This window comes from Eurosta solidaginis, chromosome 2, assembly GCF_040869045.1.
Source record: "Eurosta solidaginis isolate ZX-2024a chromosome 2, ASM4086904v1, whole genome shotgun sequence".
NCBI lineage: Eukaryota > Metazoa > Arthropoda > Insecta > Diptera > Tephritidae > Eurosta > Eurosta solidaginis.
Window position 1 is genome coordinate 125,800,761 of NC_090320.1, and position 12,189 is coordinate 125,812,949.

General features: G+C 35.5%; 1 protein-coding gene across 6 annotated transcripts in view; it reads left to right on the top strand.

Annotated features, from left to right (window-relative positions):
• The window catches only part of Acadvl (Acyl-CoA dehydrogenase very long chain), a 584,514-nt gene that overhangs the window by 210,156 nt on the left and 362,169 nt on the right, over nt 1-12,189 (top strand). For 5 of the 6 annotated variants that reach the window (XM_067766168.1, XM_067766166.1, XM_067766164.1 and 2 more), the window contains one exon: nt 5,863-6,070. The exons of the other annotated variant lie outside the window; for it this stretch is intronic. In XM_067766168.1, the coding sequence (XP_067622269.1) occupies nt 5,863-6,070 (208 nt within the window). The remainder of the gene's footprint in view (nt 1-5,862; nt 6,071-12,189) is intronic. 6 annotated transcript variants of the gene reach the window in all.

Genomic DNA, 12,189 nt, shown 5'->3' on the forward strand with positions numbered 1-12,189 from the left:
ACTATTCCGATTCCAATTTTCGGATGTTGTTTGCACTCCGACGAATAATGAGGACGTTTGTCAGCTAATGTGCAATTAGTTTCGAAATCACCAACAACTTAATATACAATTTATTTTGATTGCGGCAGCCAAACCTGACTTCCTTTCTCACGCGTTGACGAATTTATAGAAAAGCGATGCAAACTCAGGTTGCGAATAAGGCAATAACGAGAATATTGATTAATTTTGTTTCATATATTTCACAAAATAACTTTCATCATAGAATTGATATTTATGCACAAATTAGTGGCAGGATTCTCACGAAAAAATAATCACAATGAAAATTTCTTAAATGATACAAAAGGTGGTGGTTTTTTGACAGGTGGCGATCATGCCGGATCGCCATCCTGTACTTGAGGCGAATTCAATTTGGTGGATTTTCGCGGTGGTGGCTGCCACACGTCCATGAGGAGACTCAATGGAAAATTTGAAGCTAAATAGGATACATTGATTTTGGGGAGAATTCAATATAAAATAATTCAATATATATATAATATAATTCAATGGTTCAAGATAAATTATAAGTGAATTCATAGATATACGTATAAAAAAGGGGGAGATGGGACGGGTGACAGCCTGCACCGAGTAAACACTAACTATTCAAAAGTTATTTAAAAAACAGGCGTCTTCGATGTCAGCTTAACACAGACTTTGCATTACCCAATTCACCAAGTTATTAAAAAAAACACTAAAATAAAAGTTGTATAATAAATTTATATGCTCACTTTGCATATTTTTTTTTTTTTTTCAAAAAATTAATAATGAACATTTTATATGACCCAAGCGAACATGTTTTAAATTGTCCTGAAGTTTTTAAAAAAAAGCAAAATACCCAAAAAAGGTGCCGATGTTTAAAAAAATTTTATATTGCGATTGGCTGAAAGAATAAGCGAAGAATAAGTGATGCAAAATCCTTTAGTAGGTTCTAGGGGCATAAACACTAATTTGAAATGATTCTTAGCTAATACTTAAGTTGAGGATATATGTACGTATGAGAAGAGTTTGAAAAATCTCTTGGCTTACATCCAAACATCTGTTGTTTATTTGCGAAACTATACAATATCGTCTGAAATGTTAATTTTGATTTTCACACTTCATCCTTCAACACACAAGTCTCCCGGTTTGACATAAAGTTGTCGGCCCTATCCAAACTAGTGAATCACATTGATTATAGCCTATCAACCAAGTTTAAATATCACCTACACGTTACGGCTCCTTTTACAAATGTGAATACGTAGGCACATATATTTACCAGGTGAGGCGTTGTCCTTCGCAAGAACACTCAAAGTGGTGAAGCAAAAGCTTTCCCAAGACAGTCGAACTAATGACCGTGTGTGCTACTACCCTAAAGTAGTGGTCAGTCGAACTAGTGTGAAAACTGAAGCTACGCGGTCATCCATAATGAGCTCTTATATCCTAAGGCCGGAAAACAGCAGTTAATTCTAAAATATCGTTTTGATTTAACGAAGACTATTAAAATCAATGTTGTGAACACAGACGTCTGCAAACTTTGGTCTACATTTTAAAAATTTTACCCAGGGTCCTTGTAAAATTTTAATTATGTAGATACGCCGGGGATTATAGGATTTTCACCCATTACGCAATAACATCCACTTAGACTGCTTGTGATATCGAGGGCGGCATCCTTTGCCGAATAGTCACTCACTAACGTTTCAAGGTGTTTCTCTGGTGTATCGGCAGCATAGCGCGACAAAAGCATCCGTTGGAAAGTCTTCAGAGCTACACCTAGAGCTTCTAGGAAAGTGACGTCGACGAAGGTATCAGTTCGAAGTCGCAGTCCTATAGCTTCTGGGCTGGCATATGGTGTGAGGGTCAGGAGGCGTGGTAGCGACTGGTGGTCGGGATTGCTACTGTTCGCACATCGGGAATTGTAGCTCGAAAAAACTGGATGCGCCCTGTGCCCGAGAGTCATGAGTATTAATAGACCATTAATAGCAACCGTAAGTCACCTTTGTGCGTGACCGCCAATTAGCCACAAATTATTTAAAGAAATTGTGTTCGCGTTATCCCTAGGTGAATCTACGCTTTGCACGAGATATACAGACAAAAGTGTGACTATTTTATGTATCTCTATATCCTTTCAGCAGACGCAGCAGTACTAATTTCAAAGACCACTCACGCGAAAAATTACTACAACAACAACAACCGCTCACGCCGCCGCCGCCGCCGGTATATAATAGAGCCTACGCCGCCGCCGCCGCCGATAAAGTGATCGGCGTAAACGTCTACTACAAGGGACTAGTTGGAAATGGGCCGCCAACTTGAAAAATAAAAATCAAAATTAACATTTCAGATGCTATTTCAAAGTTTCGCAAATAAACAACAGATGTTTGAATATAAGGCCAACTGATTTTTCAAACCCTTCTCATTCGTAAATATATCTTCAACTAAAGTCTGAAGTGAAAATCGTTTCAAAGGAGTGTTTAAACCCCTGGAACCTACTAAAGGATTTTGCATCACTGATTCCGCTTATTATTTTAGCCAGTCGGAATATAGAATTTAAAAAAAAATAGGCACTTTTCACGGGTAATTTGTTTTTATAACAACAAGTATTTGAAAACATGTTCGACTTGGGTTATTTTATTTGAATTTTTTATCTAATGCGTTTTGTTTTGATAACTTTGTGAATTAGTGATGCAAAATAAATCCACCTTAGAGACCAGTTATGAAAATGCTTCTTGCACATGAAAAAAAATTGTTTTAAGTTTTTTGATGGTGCACCGTCAAGTTCATGTGAAGTTATCGCGTCTCCCTAGGGTAAGCCGCATTAGATATCAGTTAGGAAAATAATTCTTGCTCATAAATTTGCCGTAGACAAGTGGCATATTTTACAAAAACAATACTTAATTTGATGATGGTATATCAAACAAGAGCTATTTTACTTCCCTTTTAGTGGCACATACATTTTTTTTTTTGCCCTGGATTAACCCACATAGTTTTTATTTGCATCAAATAAAATTATACTCCCTGCAAACATCGACTACAGAAACTGCCAACACAATAATAACAAATTCTAAGCCTTTAACACCAATAAACTAAAAGTAAATAAGCATTTGGTAGACTTCCGGTAGCCCTCTTTCATAATTACCAATATGTATTAGAAAATTAGCATATATTCAGTAATTCTTGAGAATTTTGCAGATATTGTACTAAATTTTTCCTTATTCCAATAACGTCGACGTAAAGTTTTGGCATTTTTCCCTTAAAAATACTATACGAAGAACTGAAGTATTGATCAAGTATTTTTTTTAGTAAATTACTAGTATTTTTGCAATAAAATACTTAATATTTGCTGAAACTATATACAAAGTGCAAGCAGGCTGTAAAGAAACGAACGCTCAAAATTTTTCAATTTGTTGTCTGTTTCCAGCACCCGTTGAAGAAAGCCGACCGTGTGTCTCGCCATATTGAACATCCTGTAAAGTGCTGCAAAAACGCTAAAAAAAGTAGCCATCTTGAACATCCTGGCAGGCAGACGGATAAGATATGACACTTGTTTTGTACGCAATGATATCGTCAACCTTATTAATTGGGCAATTGTCCGCATTGTCTAGCTAACTTCCTTCCAGAAAAAGGAAAGGATATTAGTGTCATAGATTTTGCAGTCGACTTATGGATCAACTTGTTACTTTTCACTAACCATTTCTTCAAGCACCGAAGCAATCTACTACCGACGGTTTATATACACTGAAACGCCATCATCAGTGTAGTTTTTCGTTCCCCGACGGGTGCCATATAATAGTTATAAGCGTACCTTCCTAAAATTTTATTTGTATTCATAATTTTTTTAGATAAACTTTTGTGTTAAGTTCAATTACATTTTAACAAAAAAACTTTGAAATAAATATCAATTAAAATAATCAAAGAGTTAAATTTGCAACACCTAGAAAGTTAGTGGCAAGGACAAACCAATAGCCCTGCAAACATACTACTGGCATTTATTCGGTAATTATCAGATAATTTACCAGTAGTTCTTCATTTAAACAGAATTGGCCTCATGATAAAATTACCCTATATACTTAATGTACATGTGAATTTAGTTAAGTACAATAGGAAATACAAAAACTGGAATATAGCAGTAGTTTTTTTTTTTAATTTTCGGGTATTATATCCAAACAATACCTGTGCATTAAGAGGTAGGATTTTGGTAACCAACATGAAAATATCCCTGCATTTTCCGAGGTAGTTACTTGTAACATCCCTTAAAGTTTGGTTTCAAATTCTGGAAATTTACAAGTATGTTTCAAAAAATTAATCAGTAGCTTTTGGGTGAGTTTTCCTAAAAATATAAAGGAAGACATTGGCATTTTCCCTGAAAATTATATTTGAAATACCCTTTAAATTCCCATGACTACTGTGTTTTCCTTGCCAGTAACGTATTGGTCAGGAAACCTTTTTCTAAGATAAGTGCCTTAAATAACTTATGCAGATTTATTTATGTTGCTGTTTCTTTTAAGTTTACAAACGTAGGTATAAATTTAATTAATATAAACAGGTATTCAATAACTTGTGGATTGCTTGTTGAAGAATGATAAATCTTTATTACTAGTCCAATAAGAGTTTAAAAAAGGTTCTGTTAGAAGGTTATCTAAATGGATCTTATAAAATATATGTTTACCTGTTTCCTGAAATGAAGTTCACCTAGACAGTGCGGACCATTGGTTTACATTGATGTATGTTTATCGACCAAAATTGTTAATTTATTGAACAAATTTGAAAGATCATTTGATCCAGTCCATACAGCCTACTTATGTATGTATATTTTCAACAGTTTCAGGAAAAATTAAATTTTAAATTACGAAGATACTGGGAGTTTACATACTCCAAATCACATACAGTATTAATAAGGGATAAATACCAGAATTCTACTTTGAGACAGTAATTACAGTTTAAATCGGCTATTAAGTAAACGTGGAAATTACTCAAAAATTACCGAATACTTAGCACTTTCTAAAATTTGTAAATATGAAGGGGGCTACTGGAATTTTACCAGATGCTTATTTACTTTCAGTTTATTGGCGTTAGTGTCATTGAAAATTGTATCACTGTATTAGTAGTTTCGGTAGTCGATGTTTGCAGGGAGATAATCGGAATTCGAAGTCGTATTTTACATATATATTTCAGGGAAAATACCTGTACCTTCAACTATAGTTTGAGTAAAATTTACCAAAAAGCTACAGAGTAATTCCTTGAAAAGTACTTTTAAACTAGCGGAATTAGTAGCCACACTTTTAGGTATGTATGATACAAGTACCTTACACGGAAAACACCGGTATCTTTTAATGTATGTAGGCTACCAAAAACCTACCCTATGATAAATAAGCATTGTACGTGGTATAATACCTGAAGAAAAACTACTGTTATAAGTATGTAGGTATCCCGAAATCAGTTCTGTTTAACTGAAGAACTACAGTAATTATCGAACAAACACCAGTAATACTACAAACACCAGTAATATTGCAGGGCCATTAGTCCTTATACACATTTTTTTGTTTTGACAAATTGATGTATTCTGCACCTAAGCCGCTTCTATAGTACCTGCCAAGAGGACGGTGTTATTTTATACCATAGGTCCTGCTTTTCGATAGGATTTTTCAGTTTGCTCGTTGCGCAAACTTCAAATGAAATTGTTACTTTTTCTTGGCTACAAGGTGGGATTGCCATGCCAGTTTTCGCAAGTCACAAAACTAAACTGCTAGTTTTCGTCAGCCATAGGCCGGAAGTGTTACTTTCGTATGACATTTTTTTAATGTTATTTTTCGTACGGCGTATTTACTTTCTAATCATTTTCAATACCTGCAGGTATTTTACAGCTCAACGAAACACGAATGCGATGGAACTAAAGAGTGGGATTAAAGCCTTGCCATCAAAAAAAAGTGCTTCTTTTATGCTGAACCTGTTTCGTGGAAAGTTTGTTTCTGAGGAAGTTTTTCCATATCCCGATGTTTTGGCAGATGAACAGAAAGAGCTAATTACAAGCTTAGTCACCCCCTTTGAAAAATTTTTTTCGGTAAGTACAACTTTTTAATTATTTATATTTTATTTATAATGGCAATCACCTACAAATTACAACTAAAGCGCCTAGTTAGAGTCAGCATCAGGCGATGTTGATAAATCAAATTCTGTTGATCGGCGAAATCAAAATGTAATAACAAAATGGTAAATACATTTTTGTTTGATTTTTTTTTTTCATTAAACAACCTTACAGAACAAGAGTTCCCCTCAGAAGACCATTTACTTAAAACTTAAGAGAAATTATTTGATTTGGCAGTTAGCTTAACTCACCTTTCATAACACATAATTTCTATCACTCAACTGACGGAAGGATGTTTGTGACGTTTTACTAGTCGGGTGATCTTTAAGTAGGTGATATGGCAAAATGGTTATAACATTGAGACTCGGGCACTTCCCGAGAAGAAGATTGGAAGAAGGAAGTAATCCCTGATTGTGTGCGCTGATTGATCGTAGCAATCCCTTCGTGCATATGTCTACTGAAAGGTGGAAATCTGTAGAAACAGTACGAGCCGAATAAACCGCTTCCAAATATTAGATACCTGTTTCAAATAACTCCGGAGACAAAGCGAATTAAAATGTTTCCTAATAGGGGCGTGGCACCGCCCACCTTTTAAAAATTCTGTACATATTTATATAGAGCAATAGCCCGTGACTGTCAATCCTTCGTCATTTTGTAAACATTTTGTGTGCGCATAGAAAATTAATTGAATACAAAACGTCAACTTGGCTTGCATTAAATACTCAAAACAGGTATCTCCAAAACTGAATGTGTGTCTGTGGTAACAGGACTATCAGCGTAGTGCAGTGGTTTTAAAACTGTCGAGGGTAGCGAAGTAAAAATTGACTTGCACCAAATTTTTCTTTGCTTAAATAATAATATTTTTAGTACATATTCCCCAATATACTATAATTTTTGTTGTTTCAATGATCACCCTTTGTGAAAAAATCTCTTTACACATATAAGAGAATGAAAATTTTACGAGTTCTGTTTTGGTTACGTAGGGTACTCTAGAGTCGATGAGCGGAATCCATTTTTTAAATAGCAATAGCTCCAAAAATTAACTGCATTAATTACATACGTGCAGTAGGGACCACGAATACTCACAAAATTACTAATTTCTTATTTTTTGTACAAATATTTTGTTAAACTCTTAGTTTTTGTAGTATACTCATTAGAGCGGGTCAAATTTATTGTTGAAAAGGCACATGCAGTTTCTGAATCTCATACTGAGTAATATTGCCATGGGACCATAGGTCTGAAATGAATTTCGAGCCTCCCTAATTTTATTAGAAAATTTTATATCAATATGACGCATAGATTCAGAAACTGGATGTGCACCTGAAGTTTTTTTCCCCATACAATTTGACCCGCCCTAATACTCATATTATATGTAGTACAATTTTCAAACAAGACTTTCAATTTGAACATACCGTTCACTGCGGCTTAATAAATTTTAATCTGTGTTAAATATGTGTACCTATTGCTACACAGGAAGGCAAAAGAATTCAATGGAAAGAGTACCATTAATGTGGAAAGGTTGGTAGTCGACTTATTCTTTAGAACCCATTAAAGGTAAAGTGACGGACAAAAGTCTAGCCGCTACCTTCGTTGTTTAGAAAAGGCAAAAACAGTGCGGAAAAATGTGTACATGTAACTTTGTTTTGACCCTTTTTTTAATCTGAAATTGCAAAAATTGAGTCGAGACCATTGTAAGAAACTTTGAAAAAGGTCGTTCTACCAAAAATTCGAAGCGTAGTGGCCGTCCGAGCAAACTTTCGCCGGGGCACCATCTTAATTTTGAAGTAATCCAAAATGAACCGAAGATAGAGCAAATTCGTCAGGCAATTGTGCTCATCCAGGAACAGTCCAAAGAGATCTGAACAAGGACGGTTTTTACAGCAGAACCCTACCTAAAAGCCTCTTATTTTTGAAATAAAATAATTTAAAAAAAAGGTTTAAGTTAAACGGTTTTGTTGAAAACAATACTTACATTAAGTAATAATAATACTGAAAGCTATAAAATAATTAGGTAGGTCCTAGGTACTAGTCATCACACTCCTAATTAATCTAGGGCGTTGGTCAGAAAAATAAATTAAAGGTTTCCCCCATAAATTCAGAAACACATTTTTTAAGAAAACATTAGTCAGAACCCTTTTTTCAGAAAGCGAAAATTCAGTATTGAGAACTCAGAAACAAAAATTCAGAAATCAAATTTCTGAGGTTAAAATTTCGAAGTGAAATTTGAGAAGTCAAAATTCAGAAAGGAATCAGACAGCAAAACAACATTAAATTTTGCGCCTGGAACACATCGAAAGAATCGAATTATGGAATATATAAGTTAAGGAGGCCAAGGACTAGGCCTCCAAAAAAATGAAAGTTGGGGGCCGCTCTGCGGCCCCATTATAGAATGCAAAGAACGATTAAAATTAATTGATTTGGTTCTTAAGTGTAATTCCCATTTACTTCGATGTCCAAAAACAGAATGAATCTTATTCTATACTAAAAACTAAGCGTCTAAATTAGTTTAACTAATTTCATATTTACTGACACTGCACTTCCCACGATTGGCCAAAATAATATTTTATCACTTGCGTGGCAAATCACACGATTTGCATTTTGTCTGCATATCATATCGCTTGATATCAAATCGCTTACACTGCAGTTCACATGAATTGCATTTTGTCTGCTTACGCAATATGATATCAGATCAATTACCTGCGTTGGCTTTGTTTGTTGAAGTGTGGTGTCAGCACATTCTTACAAGTAAGTGTGTCTCCCCCCTTGTTAAGTACCCCCTTTAAACATCTGCGTCCTGCAGATCAGCTCCTTTTTTAGAAGGATCCTTTGCATGGCTTGGCTGGTCCTGATCTATGGTCTGATTTAGTCTAAGAAAGTTGATTGTAGTAGTGAGATTTCTCCAGATAATGTAGCATGCGGCTACCAGGATGGCCAAGGCAAGAGCGTCAAAAATTAGCGAAAAGTGAAAATTATTCCCAATTAATTATTAATTTGATTAATATTTTCTATGCTGAGGCCGTGAATGTAGTTAAGGTTCAATTTTAGTCCTTCGCTCGTGATATTTACCAAGGGCGGTGGCTGGGCCTGCGCTGTGCGTACTGATCTGCTTGTGAATGTTTGATTTCCCACCGTAACTGTTCGTTCCATTTAGGGATGTGGAGTAGTTCCTCCCTTGTAATAGATCCACAAAGTTTGTGACAAATATTGTTAATTCAGCGATCATCTCGACGGTTTTAGTGTTGTCTGGTTCAAAGTAACATTTGGTGTCGGTACCTTTAACTAGAGTAGCTAGGCACCCGTCTTCTCGAAGTTTGGTCAGGGATTTGGAGGGAGCAAATTGTTGTATTGCTGATTGAAGAGCAATTCTTGTTCAGTCCGAACGTTTCAACTTCGTTTATTAGCATTTTTTATAGCTGAGGTCAACGTGGTATCCTCTTATAACAGGAGTCTGTAGCCATCTGGTTTTACCTTTGGCACGTACAAAAGTGTGCTGCCGTTTGAATACACGGAGTCCGACCCGTACTCTATGGCTTCGATGGTGTTCTGATATGGTAGGGAATCTTGCTCCATTATGAGCCTTCCAATCTCGTCTCGATCAAGAAAATGTGTGTTAATTATGCCAGATTTCGCTATTTGGCACGCTTGAATGACTTCTGACACCTGTTCCTTAAAGATAAGGACTCTGCTTAGGTCCAGAAGCTCCGTATTATCCTCGCTAATATTTTTGCATATAGCGTTAATGTGGAGCACCGCTTCGTTTGCTTTCTCGATTGCCTCGCGGGTACCGTTGAATAGTTTTTTGTTAATCCGGTACTGGTGATTATTGTTTATTACGACGTCATTCATTCTTCGAAGAATATAGTCCTAATCCGCTGCACCTGGAGACCCAGCAATCCACTTCCATGCAGAACCAATCCAGTCAATGGAACGTACCCTTCGTTATTTGCTTATTTGTGGTTCGTCGAGACGCAGCTTAGTTTGATTTATGTAGAATTGTAACACAGTGCGCACAGCCCTGCTTGTAATGTCATGCTCAGTTGACTCCATCAATTTGGCCAAAGCCGTGTTGAAGTAATTTAGGTCGACCACATGGACTAAACTGAAGTGTCCGTTCAGGATCCAACCACGCCCATGCTCAATAGTTACCAGCGGGGAGCCACAGTTGTATATGTTGAAGCCGTACACTCCAGATATTGAAAATAAACTGTGTTCCAACCATTAAGGAGAGAAAAAAACTCATTAGTGTTGGTAAGTTTAGTATTGGCCAATTTTTTGTTTTGTGGCACCAGGGACGGTAAAATTAAAATAAATAGTTACATAATGGAAATTTTGTTTTTTTTTTTATTATTATTATTGTTATTTAATGAACATTCTATTGTTAAAAAATCATTCCAAACTAAAAGCAGAAATAATATAAAAAAAAATTGTTTAGTATGCTTTTTTGAATTGAACTACAATTTTTGTATCTGTTTTTGTTGCGTTTAAATGTATTCCGAAATCCTACCGCCGTCCCCGGTTACCCATCGTAGTATTTGGAAGGTCCATAGGATCCGAGAACATTGATATGAAAAGGAAGTAGTTTGTAATTCTTCCTTTTGTTTGAAAGGTAGCGTTAAAAGTTATTACCCTTGGATCCTGCCGCCTTACAAAAACTCGTGGCAAAGAAGGTGAGGAAAGAAAATATTATTTATAAGAGTTAGAGTAGAGGTTGTTGTCTTCCAGACCAAGTTTGTTATTTTTGTAAAATGTATATTTTACAAGTTATATTATATTAAATTATTATACATAGAAAACGAGTAAATTAGAAAAAAGCTAATTTCATAGACCGTATAGCCGACTATTTCAAAATCCATGACGGTTTATCATCAGCTATCCACACATTGAAGGCTTGACGTTTAGCACGCACTTTGTAAGTTTCTATTTATAACTAGTTTTTCTACTTTTTGTTGTTTTTATTCTTTTACCACCGTCAATTGAGTGTGCCAGTCAGGTGCTATTATCTCATTAGACGAGGGTTTTTGTAGCAGCCTATGAAAGTCTCACAATTTTATTACATTCCAAAAACTTGTAAATTTCACGAATGCAACTATCAGTTAGTTTAATTAAATGTCAACTTACTTCCCTAAGCGCCATCTGTTTGTAAGTAGTTAAACGGTTAGATGTCGTTTTCAAATTGAACATATGCCTCTAGTGTTCAACGGCAGCAAATTACCATGGTGAGATATCTTTTTGCTATAGTGAGAAATCTTTCTTATAGTAATCTGTGAGAAATTGCAGTTATTCATTTCATATTTACCAAAAATATGCATTTAAATATATTTTGCTAGAATTTGCCACGGTGCCTTGATATTGCATTTCAATTTTATTAGCGTGTGTGAAATTAAGAAAACTAAGTCGAATCATGTGTAAGATTTTTTTACGAAGATTTTTAACTTTAGTGTTCTCCTTTAAAGCTTTAATAGAATGTGAGTAAGTGGAGTACTATTTCGTCTAACAACCCCAACCCTAAATGGCAACCCTACTCAAAAATGTCCCTATTGTAATGCGGAGTGAAATACCTTTCGTTTGATACCCATGTCGGCATATCTCATCCAATTTTTTTTTTTAATTTCGAATAGGTGACAACTCTAAATGGCAACCCTACTCAAAAATGCCCCTATTGTAATGCGGAGTGAAATACCTTTCGTTTGATACCAATATCGGCATATCTCATGCATTTTTTTAATTTCGAATAGGCGGAGACCCTAAATGACAACCCTACTTAAAAATGTCCCTATTGTAATGCGGAGTGAAATACTTTTCATTTGATACCCATATCGGCATATATCATGCAATTTTTTTTTAATTTCGAATAGGTGGCAACCCTGAGAAACATTCTTAGTGGCAACACCTAGGTAGAAAGTCTTAGAAGGTGATACATTATCTCTGTGCCAAATTTCATTTAAATCGGTTGAGTCGTTCCCGAGATCGTTCGGCTATACAAATATACAAGAATTGCTCGTTTAAGGTTATAAGATACATAGAAAACGGGAAAATTAGAAAAAAGCAAAGTTCATAGACCGTATAGCCGACTATTTCAAAACCCATGGCGGTTT